Source organism: Mus pahari, chromosome 21 (assembly GCF_900095145.1).
Source record: "Mus pahari chromosome 21, PAHARI_EIJ_v1.1, whole genome shotgun sequence".
Lineage (NCBI taxonomy): Eukaryota > Metazoa > Chordata > Mammalia > Rodentia > Muridae > Mus > Mus pahari.
In genome coordinates, this window is record NC_034610.1 from 16,248,877 (window position 1) to 16,271,428 (window position 22,552).

The window sequence follows — 22,552 nt, forward strand, 5'->3', positions numbered from 1 at the left end:
CTCCTTCCATCAGATCTCACCTTCTAAAGGTTCCCCCTAACAGTGCTATCAACAGGGAACCAATTGTTAAAAATATGTGTGTCTTTGTGGAATTTTCAATTGTCAAGAAATGGGTAATATGAAATGAGCAGAGGAAAGGGAAGTGAACTAAGGAGGACAATGAGCATCAGGTAGTTTAAGGGATTAGTAAGAACAGCCAAGATTATAGAGTAATCAGACATGGCTCAAGTATCTGGCTTTAAGGGAGTGTTACATTTAATATTTTGACAAATTCTTGAGGTACATAAAAGTTATGAATCAAGGCATCCAAGGTTGTTTGTCAAAAAGGACACATTGGCCTACTATGAATTGAGATGTTTGAATTGAAGGCAGATACAGAACAAGAAGAAGACAGGAATGATTACTTTATGGGCAATACAAGAGTTACTGAAGATAAAAGGGTCAAGACTGAAATCTTTAGAATAATGGCAAAAAATTATTCCAGATAATGTGAAGAAGTACCTCAGAGAGATGACAGAATGCAGGGCACAGCACAGATGTTAATGGTCAAATGGAAGGCAGAAACTGTGAAAGTGTCTTGATGTCTAAAGCTCACATGGATAATGACATGGTGGATGGAGTGGGTTGAGCAATTTTCTAGATATAAGCCTGATCCTATCACTGTGTTACAGCTCTGAAGTTATTTGGTAAAGTAGCTTATGGGATTCTAACCTGATCCCTGCTCAGACAGAGATATGCAAGACCCTGACAATAACTGTACTGATTTGTATTACTTATTGGTTTGTAGAGGTAGTAACACATTTTTGTTAATCCCCTTGCTAAAAAAGCATCAGTTAAAGTCAAAGCCTCACAAAGTTGTATTTCATTTCATAGAGTTACTAAACTGTAAGAAAACTGTCAACACCATTTGGTGCTGTATGTTGACAATATCTCTTTTCAAAGGGAGTACAGGAATATCAGATGTGTAGAAGAAATAAAATTTGGTGATTGCAAATTGTTCACTGTCAGTTTCAGACTGTGAAACGCACAGATGCATGAACTCATACTGGAACTTATGCCTCTCAAATACTTTGCAATGAGTGAATATGTCAATTCATTGTTCACAAAATACTTAAAGACGTTCATACCTCCAAACCCTGAACTTCCCTAGGTTAGTGATATAGTATAGATACTGCTACAATTGGCCATTAAGTGCTCCCTGGAGTTTTCCACCAAATATCTAGTACAATGTTAGAAAATATTCCAATTGCACCTTTCCATACCAAAATCATGATTGGTTTCGTTACAACAACAATCCCACTTAATAGTAACTTCTTTATTAATTTTCTGTTTCTGTAATAAAATACAATGATGGTGGGCAGATAAGGGCAGTTATTTTGTGTGCTCAGTTCCATAGTAATAAGAGTCCATCATGGCAGGAAAGCAAGGCAAAAAATGGCAGGCATCCAACAGGAGCAGAAAGCTAAGAGACCCTCTCTTGAATCACAAGAAATAAGCAGAGTTTAAGAAAAACAAAGCTTGCCCTGAGAGACAAACCACCTTCAGCAAGACTGCATTTTCCAAGACTCTACTAACACACTACCTCCTGGGTATGAAGTGCTCAAATGCCCAAGCCTACAATAATACTTCTCATTTAAACCAATATGATTAGATTATTCTTATATATTCTTATATTGAAATTTTAATATCAAGAAGGAACCATGGTTTCTCTAGCATTTAAAGGAAAGACTCTGGAGAGATAGGATGGTAGTTTAGAGTGCTTGAGTTTGTTCCGTTAAGACCAGAACTGGATGATCAGCTGTTCATGAGACTCTAAACTGCCTGGAAACATAATTCCAGGGGGTCTGACAATACTTTTCTGGCATCTTCAGCACTAGCACAGATTAGGTATACATTCATGGAGATACATGCACAAACAAATAAATCAAAATAAGTTTTTAAAACCAACCAAAAATAGGTGTTTTAATTAATAAGGAACTCTTGATAACCTGTATTTTAGGAATGAGGCTCTGATCCGAATTCTTACCATAACTGAGCTAATTATTTGTAACATTTCCTAACATATTTGCATAACACTGTTTCTCAGTTAATTTCGATTCTACTTGTGCAAATAGGCAGAGTCACTTCTAGTGTAGATGACATCATGTTTTCCCTTTGACCCACACTTCAATAAATATCTGTTAAGACATGCTTTGTATCTGTCTATGCAGTAAATTTTGGGAATAGTTTCATGTGATAATGATAATAATCTATATTTTTTGCCTGGATGAAATAGTTTGTAAATATCTATTTTGATCATTGGTTTTATTTTTTCAATATTTTATTAGATATTTTCTTCACTTACATTTCAAATGCTATTCCAAAAGTTCCCTATACCCTCCCCGCCCCCTGCACTCCCACTTCTTGGCCTTGGTGTTCCCCTGTACTGAGGCATATATAAGTTTGCAAGACCAAGGGGTCTCTCTTCCCAATGATGGCAGACTGTACCATCTTCTGCTACATATTCAGCTAGAGACACCAGCTCTGGGGGTACCAGTTAGTTCATATTGTTGTTCCACCTATAGGGTTGCAGACCCCTTCGGCTCCTTGGATACATTCTCTAGCTCCTCCATTAGGAGCCCTGTGTTCCATCCAATAGATGACTGTGAGCATCCACTTCTGTATTTGCCAGGCACAGGCATAGAGTCACAAAAGACAGCTATATCAGGGTCTTTCAGCAAAATTTTGCTGATATGTGCAATAGTGTTTGCGTTTGGTGGCTGATTATGGGATGGATCCCTGGGTGGGGTAGTATCGTTGGTTTTATAATGTCAATTATCTCTAGGAATTTTCTGTTCAGTTTTTGCCTTAGTGATATCTTCCAATCTCAGTGGTAAGGAAAGTAACTAATACGCTGTGTGTGAGAAATCTGGAGAATTAAAAAAAGAGACTGAAAGAAAAAAAATAAAAAGAATGATAACTGGTAGAAGAATATGATGTGTGACCAATAGGTTAAAGTGCAGTTCCACACTGAACATGAAAACAGATCAAGCTGGGAAGGAAGTGAAGAAAAGTGGTATAAGACTATGTAGGTTGTCACTGCAGGGAATTACAGCCACAAAGGCAATATATCGCCCTTCTGCCCTTACATTTAATGGAGAAAGTTAAGTTTAGTAAAGCATCACTGAGAGTGTGAGATAAAATGGGTAGTGTAGTGTAAAGAGATCCAAATGACATAGACACAGATCTTAAGTTGTTCCTATGGTGTTTGATTAAATATTGAGTAGTCTGAATATCTGTAAAAGCCTAAATGCCCCTCACTGATGACTGGCTAATAAAAAAATGTACTACATATACACTATGTAAGCGGTAGATAAATACAATCTTGAAATTTATAGGAGCATCTCTGGCCTTCACACCATTGCTCTATATATCTTCACTCTCATTGCTGCTATAGATCAAATGGCAAGTGCATTTCTTTCTTTTTTTAAAAGGCATTTTTATTAGGTATTTTCTTCATTTACATGCATTTCTTACAAGAGGTTGGTACAGAATCACACACCCATAGCTCAGAGTTCAGGGAAGATCACTAATACACACAGCACTGGTATGGTCTTGACATTCACCCTGAAAAAAAAAAAAAAACAAAAACAAAAACAAAAAACGGAAATCATTGGGTGTCATCAAAGTCCATTTAAAAAGGAGCGACTTCATGGGTCTGGGTAATTGTTTATACTAGAAAATGAATGTGTTTTCCTTTTTCTGGCTTTAACTTTGTTTCAGAGATACAGCTATACAAGCAGAAGTGAATACTGCAGAAATAACCTGGTAGACAGAGGTAGGTTTCTATACTTCACAGTATTCCCTGATATAAAAGGCAGAGTCTGGAATGATAGGGGCTTCTATTGTCTACATGAATCTGATATTTGGTGTACCTGACACAAATTACATATGTAACGCTGAGGACCGAAGAAGGAAGTCTAAAGTATGTCCATACTTGTAATAAAGAGAAGAGAGGCCCTCTAGAGAGCCCCTAGTCCTGAGTAGAATCATTGTACCTGTGAGCAGACTTTGTGTGGATGACATGTATAATGAAGTCACTGTTGATTATGGACAGATTCATAATGCACCCTTCAAGCATCCAGGAAACAATCAGCAAAGACAAAGTAACTTTGTATGTTATCTGCCAGTGTTAGTACTTCTGCTGATATCTCCCTGCTTTAAAATGAAATTGCAATTTAAACATTGCTGAATCTGTGTGGTCACAGCATATGGAAAGCAGAGGCAGGAGGGTCAAACATTTCAGACTAGCCTTTGTTTCATAGTGAGTTCAAGTCCAGTTGGGTTACATAATATCCTGTCACAATTTGCCTTCCAATTACACACACACACACACACACANANANANANANANANANANAGAGAGAGAGAGAGAGAGAGAGAGAGAGAGAGAGAGTGTTCAAATTCAGTAATATATTTTAATGTATAATCTATCAGATTGTTTTGTCCTAAAACTCCAGGTTTCATATATGTCCTTTAATATATTTCAAAAATTGTGCTTTATTTAAGACAATATTTTAATTAAGACATTAATGAGTACATAACACTATGTACAGAAACTGGTTATAATTTAATTTTTATATACTTTGTATATGACTTTTATGTATTTCATAAACATCAGTCTTCATGTTGCAGTTTTTATGATCTGTGGCACTGAACTTAAAAACTCTGTGTATGTGTGTGACTACTTCCACCATGTGCATTCTGGGAATTAAACTCAAGTCACCAGGCTTGGCAGCTAGTATCTTTAACGTCTCAGCCATCTAGCCAGTCTCTCTGTACTTTTTCTGGGATAAAAAACAGTGTGCTTTTCTCTTGCTCTTATTTGACTTGCTATGGGCATGTGCCTATACTAGTTTGTGTGGAAATTTAGCCATTAGCAGTTAAATCAGACCCTGGATATTTGTTTAAATTGACACTAACTCCTTAAAAGTTTCATGAATTAATGAAATCTTAGCAGAAAAGCTCTAAAATGAAACAGTTGCAAAGCAACTTAAGGAGAAGATTGTAAAAATCAGGACCTGAATTCAGACCTGGGCTGTTAAGGAATAAGGCTAACACTTGTTAGCATTTAAGTGTGTCTAATCTATAGCACATGGTCACCAACTGCTGAAAATAGCTATGAATGGGACCAAAAAGCAATGAATCAAGAACTTGGCTAAAAAAATGAGGTTTTATTGCAATGTATGTGTGTGGTGGTATGTGTGTGTGTACAAGTACACATGCTAATGCTGTGCATAGACTGGTGTGAATGTGAATATGGATGTGAACGTACAAGACAGAGGGCAGTTCTGGTTCTTATGAATTTTTAGGAGCTTTTTCTTTTGTAATAATTTAGTGTTGTGTGTGTTAAGTGTGGATATGTACCACTTCACATCCATGTATGTGTAAACTTTGAGCATTTGGTTCTCACCTTGAACTTTGTTCAGGACAGAGTACTGCTTCTGCTTGCTTCCCTGGAGCATCAAGCTGATGTGTTTATCTATTACACATTTTGCCTTAAAGATGGCTAGGGTACATCTCATTTTACCGAACTTATATGGATTCTGGGATCCAACTCAATTTGTCATATTTGTGTGGCTATTGTGTTTACTTCCGGAGATATCTCCCTGACCCTGCAGTTTTTCTTCTGAGACAGGATCTATCATTAACCTGCACCTCACTGAAGAAGAGTAAGCTGGCTTGCTAGGAAGTCTCATGAATCCACATGTTCCTTTACTGCCAGAATTGGGATTAGAAGTATGTTCCCCACACCGTGTGTGTGTGTGTGTGTGTGTGTGTGTGTGTGTGTGTGTGTGTGTGTGTGTGTGTGTAGCTGGGCACAGTCCTAGATACTTGGACATGTTTTGTCTTGTGCTGGATCTACAAATCATATTTAGTGTCATTTTTTCTACCTATATACCTGGAATAGTTGAACAAAAAAAAATCACAAATATCAAAGATTTTGGATACTGCTCTGGTGTTCTTCATGACTAACCGTGGGCATACCACATATAATGTTGCTGATATGACCAGATGCTACCTCTGTGTGGATTATGCTGTGGGCCATTAGATACAGGACTTACTTACTGTATAGACAATATGCACAGTAACAAGGTGTGCTCCAGATTCTCTCCTGAATCTAGAATTAAGAAAGCCATCTTTCTCCTTGTCAGCACATTTGTTTCCTTTGCCACACTCTCCTGTATTGTTCAAGCTTATACATCTCTTGATTATAATTTCAGCTGCTTTCTGGGGAGCATATCTACAACTGGCTCTGTTTTTTCCAACCATTAGGCTCCTTGTGCTAAGGAGACTTCCGTGAACTCACTCTCAGCTTTGCCTGAATGAATAGTATAAAACTCCCTTGATCATCTGAGAGACCTGTAAGTCATGTTTTTTAAAACAACTTTGTGTGTTTGATTCACATATTCACAAGTCATAAAAGCAGTCACAATGCAACACAGTTGTGGTTCTTATGTGCCTACAAAGATGAGAACATTATCATTTTGTTCACGTACATTTATATATGAAAAAAATCTGTTCTTGTATCAAAATCAGAATAGTTATCAATTAGTAGTCTGGGAAATTGTTTCAAAATATTTAATTAAAAAACCTTCTACTTACTTTAATAATCTTTACCTGGTATTATCTTCTTTTCATTTAGCTTATAAAAATAAAAAAAATATACTTTCACTAAATAAGTTGTAATATTTTGTCTTACCTACATCTGACGAAAACCCCAAATGAATATAGTAAAGCACTACTGGGCTTTATAAATTTTTAATTACTAGGAGTTATGGATGGCACATGGGTTAAGAGCATTGTCTGTTCTTATGGGAGATCAAGAGTCAGTGCTCAGCACCAACATGGCAGCTTACAACTGTTTTTAACTCCAGTTCTAGGTGATCTGTAATCCCCTTTTCTGGCTTCCTCAGACACTATATATACACAGTGTACAGACATATTTGAAGGCAAAACACTCATACACATAAAACAAAAATAAATGTTCTAAAATGTTAATGTGATTAAGTATTAAGTGTGAATATGATTAATGTGTTAAGTGTACAGAGATGTACTTACTACCCTCCTCTGCAGTTTTTCTGGTACTTATTTTGCTTTCTCGTCTATTTTGGATTGGTTTTATAGTTATGCTCCATACACTCTGTGTTTATAGATGCATAGGTTGCAACTGAGAAACTGTCTTCCCTACTTAATCACATGTAAAGCTATGGAATGGCCCTATCCCTTTTTCTCTTTCTTCATTCATTAATTAATTAATTAACTTCCTGATTGCCACCCCTGCCTTCCTCTCCTACCTGTCCCACCCTTCCTATCCTTATAAATCTCTGCCTTCAGTGAAGATGGAGGAGACACAGGGGAGGAGGCATGAGGATGTTTATTCTCAGAGTTGTCTTTTTAGGTTCTGTGGATTCACAACTCATTGTTATCTGGTTCTTCTTCTGGCTTTGTAAATTTTTACCGTACTCCATGGCCTGTGGCAATGAGACACCTGTTTCTACATGTAAATCTTTTTCCTCTGAGATAATTATCTTGAGTCTGATAGGTTTCGTAAAGTCAGATTTTTGCTAGTTTTCACCAACCATGCATTAGTTTTTAATGATTCATAATTACTGTACATTCTAATATGCACAGTACAATAATTCTTTAATATCTCCTCCATGTCTGGGATCATCATATTTACATATCCAAAGGTGTAATTTCAAATGTATCAAGCCAATCTGCCCTCCTCCCTTGTATTCATGTAGATAAGAGGGGCATGAGCTGGGAGGGATGATTCAGAAACAATGGAGAGGTGCGAGAGCATGTCATGAGTGGTTTCCATCCTGTGTTAGCAGGTTGCAATATTTGATTATATTATATTATATTATATTATATTATATTATATTATATTATATTATATTATATTATATGCACATGTTCATGTGTACCTACATATGTTTGGGGATGGATGTGTTCATATGTTTGGAGGCCAGAGTTAATAATATATCTTCCTCACTGACTCGCAAACTTATTTTATTATTTTCTTTCAAGACAGGGTTTCTCTGTGAAGCCCTGGCTGTCCTGGAACTCACTCTGTAGACCAGGCTGGCCTTGAACTCAGAAATCCACCAGCCCCTGCGTGCCAAATGCGTGCACCACCACTGCCCAGCTGCAAACTTATTTTTTGAGACAAGGTTTCTAGCTAAACTTGGAGCTTGCAAATTCACCTAGCCAAGGTGGCCATCAAGCCCCAAGGATTCTTCCATTTCTGCTTCTCTGGTGCTGTGGTTAACACAACATGCCACCATGTCTGGCTGTGTTTATACATGGGTTCTGGGAATTTGAAGTGGGGTCCGAAGCATACACAATGAGACATCTCCCCAGCTCAAGATTTTAGCTTTTAAAAAGACATATATGTTAGTAGTATATATTTCAAAGAGCATAGTTAACATTCTACAAAAATTCCCTTAAAATTTTCTAAAGTCTTTAGTACCTCAATAACATAAATTTATAACAGAATGATAGATATGAAAATGAACAAAGTTTCAGGAGGCAAAGAAGCTGAATGTTTCTCTAAATAGTGGTATTACCTTCTTGGAACTCAAGATTTCAGGAACACATTGGAAGATACAATAGCCAATTTGTAGTGTTTCTTTGGAGGATATCCAGTCTAACTGGACATCATTCTAAGCATCTCTACATCTTCCAAAGAAATACTACAAATTGCTTTAATGTATCTTTCAAAATTCCTCTGAAATCTAGAGTTCTAAGCTTAAGCCCTACTAAAAGTAGCAGAGAGAGCTCCTGAGATGACCCATGAGACTGTCCCCATAATCCTCCTATGGGTAGTCCAGTGGTTCTCATACTCCTGAAGGTCACACAGAAGTCATCAAGTATAGTAGACACTGTGGTGCAACTCCCAGATGCACCCTCCTCCAGAGCCAATGTGTACACCCTCCTTTGATTCCAAATCCTTTGGGGATTTATCTTAAGTTAATTCTAATGACAATGGTATAAGTTTTCTCTATATATCTCTGCTAAATTCCACCTCAGCAAGGGCCACAGGTTTTCCAGTTGAACCTCTACATGCAAACCTCAGCCTTGGTATAGGGTTTCTGGAGATGAGCTATGATCTGTGGCACACCCAAGCAACCCTTGCTATCCTATCTTATCTCTTTCAAGTGTTCTATATACCTTTTCCCACATAGGACATTTCAAAGGGCCATCCCTATTTCAGGACAATATTACATACCTATAAACATCTTCTCACCCAGGATAGGGAAACCATAACAAATTAATGATTCTACTGAAGCCAAACATGGGTGAATCAATGAGAGTTTATTGGAGTTGTCTACAGGAATATGTGGAGGGGGTAGAGGGTGGGTATTTTTAAGAGCAGGAATGAATAAATGCATCTGTATCACTAAAATCCCCACCCCAACTCGAGTGTCATTTCACTAAAGCTGCAACCATGGAGTTTCTGCATGGCTTGTAGGTGGCACCACAGGTCAGAATGTTTGACTTGAGTTGGTCTAGTCAGAGCCAGTTCCTCCAGCAATTGTTTAATGCTTCTCTAACCCTGAGGAGGGGCAGTAGTTATTCTTGTCAAGTTTGTTCACCTCCTGAGCTTCCCTGACCTTCAAACAGCAAACATTTCAACTCAGAGGAAATTGCTACATGTAGTCTGAAATGCACAATGACTCAGTGTTTCTAAATATTACACAGTATCCTGTTACATTTACATAGTATTTGTATCTGTGCAGGGCAGGACTCATGGCACAGTAATAGTTCATGGTCTAGGGAATTAATATCATGTGCCCATCAACACATCCACATAATCAACATTATTCTTCCTGCCTTTCCTGCCACCTGCTGAGACATACTGTAGGCAGCTATCATTTTTACATGCCTATGAAAATATACATGGTAGACTTATAAATTATTTGGTAACATTTGGCATCACCTCTTCCCTCTCTCAACACAAACCAAACAAAACCCCAAAGAAACAGAAAAAAAGAATTAGAAAGACAGAAAATGCCAAACCAAGCCAAAAAGCACGGAGTCTATTTTGTTTTGGTCAACTATTCCCAGGAGGTATTACTTGCAAATAGCTTGGGGGGGGGGGGATTTGTGCCACTTTTCCTTCTCAGTACTGGGACTTTGAGCCTGTCCAAGTCCAGTGCATGCTGTCTCAGTCTCTGTGAGTTCACATGTTCATTAGCCTACTGTATCTGGAAGATACTGTTTCCTTGGAGTCACTCATTTCCTGTGGCTATTACAATCTTTCTGCCCTTTCTGGTTCCTTTTCCATATAGATCCCTGAGCTTTGAGGGGAGGAGTTTGGTAAAGACATCTCACTTAGAACTGAGTGTTCCACAGTCTCTCAAGTTCTGCGTATTGTCTAGTTATAGATCTCTGTGTTAGCTGCCATCTACTTGCAGGAAGAGTCTTCCCAGATGAAGACTGAAAAATGCATTATCTATATTCTGTCTTGTATATTTCACTGCCCTTGTTGGCATCTTTTACCACAGAGGACATTCCTCCTACATTTTACCTCTTGCTTGCAGTTTTTCAGTCAGGAGACTACATCTGGATCATGGTTTGTGCTTGAGAAAAGAACTATAGACTATGTGGACCAAGCACAATTACATACAGTATATAATAGAAATACATGTTACATAGGTTCTTTATATTTGGAAATTAGGTTAAAAAACATACTATGCAGAGACATATTAAGGACAGCTATGAAAAAAATGACATCCTCACATATTATGGATATGGGTGGCACAGAAGAAACAAAACAAAACAAAACAAAACAAAAACAAGAAAGTTACCCATACTGAGTTCAAGCTGAACAGGCAGGATGTTCTGTCTGTCTACCCCTCTCCACTTACAGGGCTCTCATGTTGGCCAGGTTGCCTTTTGAATATGTGGCCAAAGATAACCTTTTAACTTCTGATCCTGTGTCTGTCTATCCATCTTTGGGATCCCTGGTGTATACACTCAATTTTAGATGATGCTGAGGTATCATAGCTAGTTTTTGTCAACTTGACAAAAATGTAGATATAACTGGGAGGAGGAACTCAATTCCTTTCTTTTTCTCTATGCCTCCAAATTCCCACCTCCATCCTCTCACCACAGTAAATATACACATCTGAAATACTATTTCATGTGGAACTACTCTGCACTGTCTGGAGAATGATCTATTATAGCTGTGGTTTGGGGTTTGAATGTGTGAGTTTACTATGAATGTAGTAAGGGAAGTAAATGAATCAATAGTGGGGAATGCAGGAGGCTCCAAGGACACAATGTGAGTGACCTTAGCCAAAATGCCCAGCAGTGGGAATATGGAATATTGAAGAGACTACCTCCAGTAGTCAGCCAGGACCCCCAGTTGAGGAATGAGGACACCAACCCACCTACAAAACTTTCAACCCCAAATTGTTTCTGTCTAGAAGAAATGCAAGATCAAAAATGGAGCAGAGACTGAAGAGAGATGCTCAACCAATGACTGGCCAAACGTGGGATCCACCCATGGGTAGGCACCGAATCCTGACACTATTACTGATGCCACGTTGTTCTTGCAGATAGGAGCCTAATATGGCTGTCCTCGGAGAGGCTCTGCCAGCAGCTGACTCATACAGATACAGACACTCACAGTCAAGCAGGTCGGGGACCCTTACGGAAAAAATTATAGGAAGGATTGAAGGAACTGAAGGAGATGGCAACCCCAAAGGAAGAACAACAGTATCATTTTAACTGGATACCTGGGAAGCTCCCAGAGATAAAGCCACCAACCAAAGAGAATACATAGGATGGTCCACCCCCTCCCCCTCAACATATGTAGCAAAAGGGCTGCCTTGTCTGGCCTCAGTGGGAAAAGATCATTGGGGCTCACCCTCTCAGAGGCAAAAGAGAGTGGGGATTGGGGGAAAACTCTGTGATGGAAGACCAACAGGGGGGCAACATTCAGGATGTAAATAATTTAAAAAAGCAAAACAAAACAGATACATTAAACAAGAACTGGTAGGATGACTAATAACTCTATTAACCACTGAAACTAATAATAGTGTTTTTAAATCTAATTTCCAAATATAAAGAACCTATGTAACATGTATTTCTATTATATACTGTATGTAATTGTGCTTGGTCCACATAGTCTATAGTTCTTTTCTCAAGCACAAACCATGATCCAGATGTAGTCTCCTGACTGAAAAACTGCAAGCAAGAGGTAAAATGTAGGAGGAATGTCCTCTGTGGTAAAAGATGCCAACAAGGGCAGTGAAATATACAAGACAGAATATAGATAATGGGCCCAAAGAGACTGTTTCTCAAACTCTGCTTGCAATTTCCAGGTATGCCCTAAACATTATATAAACAATGGGAAAAATAAGAATTGTTCATTCTTAAACTGAACCTGGAGTCTTGTGTCTCTGTCTCCAATTATCTTCCTTGCTAGTCCCTGTTGATGTCCAGCTGTGTTGTCCATGGCATAACTGACTGACATTTAATATTTCTAAATATCCTAAAATGTTATCATTAATCATAAATATGACTATGCCAATGTCACTAAAAATTTAGTGTTTTTCAGCATAAGAGATAAAGGATACAAATTTAAAATCAAAAAAGTCAATAAAACCTTATTTTTTATTTGAGTTGTCATAATTCACATAAATTGATTAGAAATGCCAGTACCAACCATAACCTTGTACTAATTAAACTTACCCTCTTCTTGTACTTGTTAAGAAATCCAGTGCTTTCGAAAATGTTTAACCTAGAGCAGTTCAAAATAAGACTAGAAAACTTTACTATGTCTGAAAGGAGAGGAGAAAGGCAAGGGGATGTTTTTTTCCATAAAGATCTGTTAAATCAAAAATGGTCCAAAAAGGCACTGTTTGGAATTCCTCTCCATAGCCTCCCCTGAGCTCCCCAGTTTTCTGTTGATTGGTTTCATAAACACATAAAGTATAGTATAGAAGAGTTCATATAAAATAAGGGAAGAAACTGAAGAATGGCCAGAGAGATCATAAAGAAAATACACTCACAAAGAATGGACAATGGTACAACTGTGCCAAACCCCTTTAGTGAGGTGGTGTATAAACTGAAGTTTCCAAGCCAGACCACTTGGATTAACTCTTATGGGATGAGGCAATGGTATAGTTCTCTTTTGAGGGTTACACCACATAGCTTTGACTGGCCCGGAGGTCACTATGTAGACCAAGATGATGTCAATCTCAGAAAGATGACCAGTTTTTGCATCCTGAGTTTCGTGATTGAAAGCATATGCACTTTCACACATGGCTATGCCTTTTGTTCGTTATCACAAGACCAAGTGTTTCCCATTCAGGGCCAGAGATATGTGAACCATATCATTACTTAGGAACGCCCACTCTCTGTGAGAGTGTTTTTGTTGTTGTTGTTTCCACTCTCTGTGAGGGTGCTTTCTCAATTTTCTCTCCAATTGGAGAGGAAGAAGGGGAAAGGGAGGTAAGGAGGAGGGAGGAGGGGGATGGAGGAGGGAGGAGGGGGAGGGGGGAGGGGAGAAGCGAGAGGAGTCGAAAGGAGAAAACAAAAATCAAGTGTAAAAATAGCCACGCTTTAACAACCTTGATAGGATTTAACAACCCTGCTACACCCACCTTCTTCCCTTTCATATTTTCAATTTTAAGGAGAAAGGATTGTGATACTTTTATATTCGCCTTCTAAGTGAGTCACAGGGTTTGGCGCCCAAGCTCATTATCAGGCACGGGTCCATCCTCAAAAAGACTTTCGACCTTGTTCTTTTCTTACCAGCTACCTAGAAGCTGCCCAGCAGAAGCGGCTCTGGCCGCTCTATTTCTTCAGGGTAAGCGGAGGAGGGGTAATAAAGCCTTGAACCACAACAGCCCCAGATCCGCGTCCTAGAAACCAAGCAAGGCAAATCTCCCTACTTAGGAGTCCCTCCTTTACAGAGACCGGTATAGCACAACCAGACAAGCATGTCCTCCATTACGTCACGCATGGCTCCCAAGACTCCAGCTTAAGTCTTCTCCGCGTCTCCCGCAAGGGGCCATCTTAGCCACCTCCCACTCTCGACTCTCATTGGCAAATAGACCTGCTTGTTCCCGTGGTTGCTAGCAGCGACGTAGGCGGGTACAATCTTGGTCACTAAGATACTTCACTTCCGGTCCCTCTCGTCCTGCGGAAAAAAAAAAAAAAACATCTGATTCGTCCGGCCAATGGAGAATGAGAAGTAGGAGGGACTTGGTTGGTTCAGACCAAACAGACGCGAGCTTGTGCGGCAATGGCGGCGGGACGGCCCCTGTAGCGCGGCTCGGGCGCCCCCACGTCCGCTTTGCGTCCTTTCCCCGGCACCGCCCCGCCCGATCCCGGATTCCGCCCGGAGCTCGCTGCTGCCTGATAGAAACGCCAGGGAGCCAAGATGGCAGCTGCCGACGGTGACGATTCGCTCTATCCCATTGCGGTGCTCATAGATGAACTCCGCAATGAGGACGTTCAGGTGCGGGGATCCTTCCGTTAGAGTGTGTGGGGGAGATCGGGGACGGGGATCTTCGCGGAATGTGGGAGCGATGGCTCCGGGTTCTCCGGGAGTGGCGGAAAGCAGCGGCAGCCAATCAGAATTCAGGTCTCATCTTTCTTGCTAGCAAGGTTCGATGAGATGGCAGCCTTCATTGGGTGTCCGGCCAAGCGGAGGGCGAGCCTCGAGGGTCCTACCTGAGTGCGCGCGGCCGCCCCAGATCTGGGCCTGGGCGGCCCGAGATAGGGTGGCGGTCTTGTTGCCGCCTCCCAGTCGGTGATTGGCGGCCGACTCAGAATGGCTCTCTGTAGAGAATCGGCGGGGGCGCGTGACCTGCTGAGTAGAAGCTCTCAGGGGTCCGGGCGACCCGGATAGAGTTCCCATTGCTTTTAATGTTTTTGTTTGTTTTAACTGGAAGGAATGGGGAACGGATTTCTGCCCATTCTTCACCGACCTCCGACTTGCATTTTGGGTTAACAATGCTGAAGGAGGAGGAAGGAGGTGGTGAAAGTATCCCCTTCAGAGATTTAACTAGCAGTAGCTGGGGTGGGTCACGTGCACAGACCCATCTGTTCTCCAACCTGGTCCCCGGCCGGCCTGCCAAGCCAGTTGATAGTTCTGGTTCATGGGAGACGAATGAGCCAGGGCCCCTGAGTTGTCGAACTGCTGTGGATTTGAAAAAGAGGTCAGACCTCAAGGCCGCATCCTCTCACCTGAGGATGACCTTGTGTGCACATTATTTCATCGCCCCTGGCTTCTGTTTTCTACAAATAGCGGCTAATAATAGCCCTGGTTTCCCACGGTGACCGAGGAAAAGTAGTAAAATAAAACTGGCTGGCTGTAAAGGCTCCATAAATGTTAGCTATTATTTTGGGGGTGTGGCTATCGTGGCACTGTGCTACAGCCTTCTGGTTTTTCTTTTATATAGAATTGTCCATGCTGCACTCAGTCAACTTCCTGAGCCTGGGCCTATCCTCAAAGTCTTACGTATTTATGTGTGACTCTGGTTCCATTGTTGGCAAGACTGGATTTGTACTGGATCTTGCAATCTTGCAAATTGACTCAGGCAGTCTGTGTTTCTCTTCTGTAAAATGGGAATAGTAATCTGGTTTTGGGCATACTGAATGAGTTTATTTGCATGTGCTCTGTAAACACATGCAAAGCATGAGGAATGTTGTTGGGGTCATAAAGGAGACCAGAGCTTGGTATAGTGGTGCATGCTAGCAATCCCAGCACTTAGGAGGCAAAGGTAGTGTCAAGGCTAGCCTGGACTACATAGTGACACTATATCAAGAAAGAAGCAGTCTGGTTGTTTTTACAAAGGCTAGATGTGAAACAGGTAAACAGAGCTAAATCTGCATATTACCATATGTAAGAAATGATGAGACCTGTCAATGTTGAAAGAGTGAATCAGCAAGTGTTTGCTGGGCCTTTCTTCTGGATAGTTGTGGGCAGCTGGGAGCAAAAGGACAAAACTTACCTTAAAGGAATCAAGGTGACCACTCACCTTTTAGTGAGTGGTCACAGATAAATAGGCATTATGTTGACTATGGAACATATTAAGGAGAAAATAAGAAGTGTAGAGTAAGCATGGGAAAGTCTTGTTGAAATTTGAAACAGTACCTGCTTGTTGAAGGAGCCATTAAATTCTGGGCAGAGTGTGTAACATCTAGACGGTTGGGTGAGGAATTAGGCTAGTTGAGGGAGGCTCCTTCTAGGATGTAAAGTTTAAAAAGTTGGACACGATTCCAGATACAGATTGTATATATGTATGCAGTGACTATAGCTCTAGTTTTTTGGCTCCAAGGATGTTTAGAAATGTCTAGGGATGGTCTGGTTGCCACAACTGGGAGATTGTTGCTGCTTTTAGTAGGTTGAAGTCATAAATGCTGTTAAACATGATTGCATTATATAGGACATCTTTCTTAGGAAACAAAGGTTGAGGGATGCTGTTGGATGAAATGTTCACCTAGAGACAATAAGGAACTTGTTTAGCTTAGGTCAATGTGCCAATTTTGTCAGGATCTTGTAACAAGTCACCATAAATTTAGTATAAAACAACATAAAGTTTTATTATGTTTCTAGAGATCCAGAAGTCTGTCAGAGGTCTTGTGGGGTGAAAATGACCTCATGACAGCATAGCTTTGAATTAGGCAACAGGGCTACACAGCTTTCTGCCACTTTACTCCAACATTCACAGTGCCATCTTCCTGAACAAAACAGTGCACACTCTTCACAGAATCAAAACTAGAGTGAAAGAACTGCCCACACATGGACAGGAAGCGTGGTGTTTGGGACCCCAACTCCTAGACATATTTCCACGATGACCGTGCAGGTAGTCAGACTGCTTAGGTTCTGCTTCTATCAGGTGCTGCTTGTTTTGCATCAGCATCCTCACCTGTTAATATGGTTTTTCTAGAAAACCTCAGAGCAGAGTATGAATAAACTACCTGAGTATACAGGGAACACTCTGTAGATGATCCATCATGCTATTATTACTGGCATGAAGATTATGAATGGAATGGTGGTTGCTCCCTGATACCATCCATTGTCCTTAGGGCTGCTGCTCACCAGTTGTCACCCTGGCCCATGCATTTCCCATAGTCCAGATGGGAAAGGAGCACAAACATGTAAAAAATTGAGGCAAGGATGTTGAAAAACTAGTATACAGGTCAGCAAAAGACAGCCTTAGTACCATATCCATCCACAGCCAGCTTTTGCAAGTAAAGTTTTGCCTGAGTGAAAGCCATGCCAGTAGCTTTATTAAGTAAAGCTTTGCTGGAATAAAAGCCATGTTTGTTTGTTTACATAGTGGTTCCTTCCCATTGCAGCTCTTGTGCTGTGAGCAGAAGTTGAGTGATTTAGAGACTAGACTAGCCTGTGAGGCTGGGAACATTTACCAGCAATTTAAAGAACAAGATTTTTCTGGATACTCAAGTGCACTGAGCACCTGCAGGCTATCTGCCAACATCTAGGGATTCTTAGTATTTGCTATATTTATGGTTTGTTTGTTTGTTTGTTTTGTTTATCTTTCTATAGCTCTCTGCACATTTTATAGTTTGAATGAAAATAAATTTTGGTGGGCTTAGGGGTGGGGAGAGCGTTTATAGTACTTCACCTTAAGATCTTTTTACTACCAAAGTGAAATTTGGTTCTTCTTTTGTCCTTCCACTGTTCCAAAAGACATGGTTACGTGGAATGAAAACTGCTATATACATTTTTGTTTTGAGTTAAAGTATTGTTTTGTAGCCCCAGCTGACCTGGAACACATAATGCCCCTACCAAGTGCTGGGGATACAGGTTTTTGCAGCTGTGCTCAGGTAGTTTCATCATAGCATTTTATCAGATTTTCAGCGTTGTCTGTGAGCCCAGAGACCCCATAAATCCCCTGATGTAAGAGCTATATTTTCTAAGATCAAGTTCTCTTGTAGACATCTTTCTAGTTGTCTGGGGTCTGAAAAGGGAATTGATAGAGTCCATTCCTCTTCCTACCTCTCGCTCAGTCTTCTGTGTTCTCTTTTTCCTTCCACAAAGGGTTTCCCTGTGGGAATTGAGTTCGTTAATCTCTCAGGCATTGTCTTCTTCACAAAATGATCTCATTACATTCTTGACAGCTCTGGAGCTAGGTAGAAAAAAACAGCACCCTGTGGAAAGAAAGAAACACACAGGGAGGTTGTCACAGTCGTCTGCCAGTGCTATTCTAGCTTAGTGTCTCTCTTTTCTGAGCCTCAGTTTTGTGTATTGGAGAGGCATAGTCATACACACGTTGATAGGATAGAGTGAGAACCTGGCATGTAAATACTTAAAGATAGACCAGTTGTGTGTGTTAGCCAGATAGTTGGCCGCTGTATTAAATCACCACAAGGAGGGTGAGTTAAAACAGCAAACGCATCCTCTCAATGTCCTAAACACCAAAAAATCTGAAATCAAGGTGTTAGTGTGGTTGGGTCATCTGAGGTTCCCAGGGAGATCTGCCCCATATATCTCTCTTAACTTCAGGGAGCTGTTGGCAATTCTTTATGTTCATTGCCTTGTGGTTATGCCACCCCAGTCTGTTCCTCCATTTTCACATGACAATGCCTTCTATAAATATGCCTTCTCCACTTCTGTTACTTATAAGGATGCTCATAGGGTCTAGGACCAACTCTGAATTGAGGATGATTTCATCCTCACCCTCACTGCTAGCAAAGATCCTCTTTCACATTCACAAAGACAAGATGTTAGGACTTGTGTGGGTTCCGCACATGCAGTAGTTGAAAGAACAGACTGCTTGTTTTTACTTCTGCTCTCACACCACAATTGAGAGAGCTCCATGATCCTAAAAATGCATGATTTCTTCACTAGAAAACAAGCATTCGATTCTGCAGCAGCCCCCACCAGCCAGTGATCTGTAACATGGAAAATGTGAGATCCCAGATTTGAGGTCTCATCCCTGAGAATGTCCCCCAGCCTTCATATTCCATTTGCAAGCCTTAGGTCTTATGCTTCTTTACCAGCTGGCTGTCAATCAAGGTTCCCACATACCCTGTTTGATAATTGCCTGGGTGAGAGAAACATAGAAAGGTTCTTCTTGTCCACTGTAGCATTCATTCTTCTAGGGTATGTGACAGAAGCCATTCTGAAATGGTATTTATATTTTACTATCAGGATACATCATTTATGGCTACTATAGGACAGTAAGGTATGGGGAAGATGGGGCTTTCTGTGATTGGCTTTGGGCAAGAGACATTCTGGCTGTTAGGTAGGGTCTATATGAGGGGGAAAGCTACAAGCCAGAAACATAAGCAAAAACATGCTTACATGGAATCTGAGTATATATACCTTTTTATTGTAGGTCGGCCCACTGAACTGGGGGGATTAGAACTGTTAATACTAGTCTTGCTTTTGTTTTTATTGGCATAGAGGGGTTTCATCATGAAATATTGCTGCATCTACATGATGCATTTTGATCATGATCCTCCCTGTCCCTGGCCTGTCTGTCTTCTCCTCCTCCTCCTCTTCTTCTTTTTCTTTTTTCTTTTTTTTTTTTTTTTTTTTTTTTTTTTTTTTTTTTTTTTTTTGAGACAGGGTTTCTCTGTATAGCCCTGGCTGTCCTGGAACTCACTCTGTAGACCAGGCTGGCCTCGAACTCAAAAATCCGCCTGCCTCTACCTCCCGAGTGCTGGGATTAAAGGTGTGTGCCTCCACGCCCGGCTTGTCTCTCTTCTTTCTACTTACAGTCAGTCACCTTAATTAGTGTTGCTTACAGGAGCAGCAGAAATGTGTGGTGGTTTGATGTGGTCTTGCTATATAGTTAAATCTGGTCTGAAACTGAAGGATCTTTCTGTCCATAATTTGAGTGCTCAGGTCTTGGGGGTTGGGGGTGGGGGTGAACCACTATACACAGCTGTTTTGTTAGATTGTTAGTTCTTGTTGCTACTGTAAGCCACTAGTCCTGAGTCGTTGGTTTGTTTCTTGAGACAGATTTTCTTGTAGTTAAGGCTGGCCTGAAACTTTGTATGGAGTCCAGGATGACCTTGAACTTGTGATCCTCCTGCTCTTTCCTGCAACCACTTCTCAAGTGTTCTCTGTAGTAGTGGGGCAATTCACGAGCAAAGAGGAAGGATTGGGGAAATAGAGTTCTATTTTAATCTAAATTTAGAAAGACTCAGGGGAAGTTCTGTCTTCCATTGCTAACATTGCTAATGTTAAATATTTCTTTTAGGGACACAGAATTGCATAGTTGGATTTTACTATCTACTGTTGTTCACTAAGCATCTTTATGTATAGTAGCAAGTTTTTCAGGGATTGTCCTAATGGTTTCAGAGCTGTGGAACTCCATCTGGCTACAAAGTCCCTAATTTTCTCCCTCCCTTTGTTTGTCCTTTCATTAGCTTCGTCTCAATAGTATCAAGAAGCTCTCCACGATTGCCTTGGCCCTTGGGGTTGAACGGACCAGAAGTGAACTCCTGCCCTTCCTTACAGGTCAGCATTCCTGGGACCCAGATGCAGTGAGGACAGATGGATGTTTCTTGCTAAGTGATCAAGATTCCTCACTGTAGGTTAATTATAAGTCTTCCCTGTGCCACTGTGGCATGGAGCAATACTCTACAGGAGCCTACGTGTAGTCTTCTAAGGGAATGACCTAGAGAGACAAAGCAATAGAACATAGCTTGAATCACAGTTTCAGTTGTTAGTGTTGACCTTAGATAAGTTTAATAGATTATTTTTTCATCTCTAGAATGAAGATAATCTTCTCCAATTTTTGTTGTTGATTTGAGCATTAAAGAGCAATAATCATTAACTTTTATTACATAGTTGTCACATGCCATCTGTCCACTGGATTCCTGTTTTATGCTACTGAGTTAGCATGTATATTAGAATGGTGCCTATACTCTTAAATGTTCATCTCCAGTGCCTTTCATCTCAGTCGCACAGCAACACCTTAAAGTATTGAATGCTACTGTTGCTGTTCTGTATGTGAGGAGCTGAGGCATAGAAAGATGAAGTGACTAATTTCCATCAGATTTTTCTGTTTGGACATGACTAAGGGAGATTTTATATTCAGGTTTCATAGTCAGCAGGATTAGTTAATTGTGCAGAATTGGGGTCTGATTTCACATCTCTGCTTTCCTGACTTCCTTTGGTATGACTTTGGGCAAGATATTTCACATCCATCTGCTTCAGAGAGTTCATGGTCAGCAGGATTAGTTAATTGTGCAGAATTGGGGTCTGATTTCATATCTCTGCTTTCCTGACTTCCTTTGGTATGACTTTGGGCAAGATATTTCACATCCATTTGCTTCAGAGAGCTCATGGGTAAGACAAGCATGATTCTGTAACTTAAATGAAGACTAAGCCTTCTGAGAAGGTCCAGTGACAGGGCAAGGCATGTGGTAAGTGGGCTCAGTTAGCTCTTACCAAGTCCATTGTATAAAGGTGCACATCAAGTTCTTAGTACAGTGGCTGCCATGGTGTTAGCCACCTTACTAAATATCCGCTGTCATTATGTACTCATGTCTACTTAGAGTTGGAATTAGAAATTCTAAGTGCTGTTTATTACGGACAGAAGTGATTTGTATTTGATCATCTCCTGTAGATGACCTGGAAGAAGTGATAGGCCAAGGCCTATTTGACACATGGGTAGCTGAGGCCTGTGGAGATTCAGTGCTTTGTCACATGCTACAGCTAATGACAAGTTTACAGGTCTGACTACACACGGCCTCAAGAGTAGGTACCTGCATCTGACATTAGCATGTGCTACCAAACCAAGTGTCTTCCTTTGATGAACTATAAGAGATATCCTAAAGGTTTAGGATTCTGACACAGAGACAACTGTTGGGGTAGCAGGATGTTGTGATGACTAGTTACATGAAAAGTTGGTATAGGGGAAAAGCCATTTAGCCTCAGGTTTGAAATGAGCTGCTATAGCCTTATCCTGCTGGGACCCCAGGATTGCCCTCCACTGCTTGTGCTCAGCTCATTAGTTGAAAGGCTGTTTTACAAGAAATGTATATGTATAGAACATGCTGTGGGTGATTCTGAGAGAATTGAGCTGTGCAATTGAGAATAACCAATGTATAGGACTAGTGAATAGAAGTGGCGTGAAAAGGTTATCAGGAATAGGGACTCTAGGAGAGCCACCTAGGGTTGCCTTTTACTGGCATTCTGTACCATATGGAGCCTCTTGAGTTTAATCCTGTAGGTGGACATGGTGCTGAAATACAGAGGGAGTCAGATGCAGCAACAGTGTGGATATAGACAAAGCGTGTGAGGGTAGGCAAAGATGTTGCAAGCCAGTCAGCAAGGTAATGTCTGAGAACAAAGCCCCTGTAGTCAGAAGGCCATGGTTTAGGCCTGTCTTACTGTTTTTCTTCAAGTGTAATGTTAGAAATCACGGGGTGTGTGTGATTTACTGATGCAGTTCACTAAGTTAGTAGGAAAATACTACCCAGGTGTATTATTGCATTTTTTGAGAGAGGGGGAGGGGGAGAGAGAGAGAGAGAGAGAGAGAGAGAGAGAGAGAGAGAGAGA

General features: G+C 40.7%; 1 protein-coding gene across 1 annotated transcript in view; it reads left to right on the forward strand.

Moving 5' to 3' along the window:
- The first annotated feature begins 14,297 nt into the window (after window positions 1-14,297).
- Window positions 14,298-22,552, forward strand: part of Ppp2r1a (protein phosphatase 2 scaffold subunit Aalpha) — a 21,318-nt gene continuing 13,063 nt past the window's right edge. The window contains exons 1-2 of the mRNA XM_021221056.2: window positions 14,298-14,521; window positions 20,413-20,503. Coding sequence (XP_021076715.1) covers window positions 14,444-14,521; window positions 20,413-20,503 — 169 coding nt within the window. The 5' untranslated portion in view covers window positions 14,298-14,443. The remainder of the gene's footprint in view (window positions 14,522-20,412; window positions 20,504-22,552) is intronic.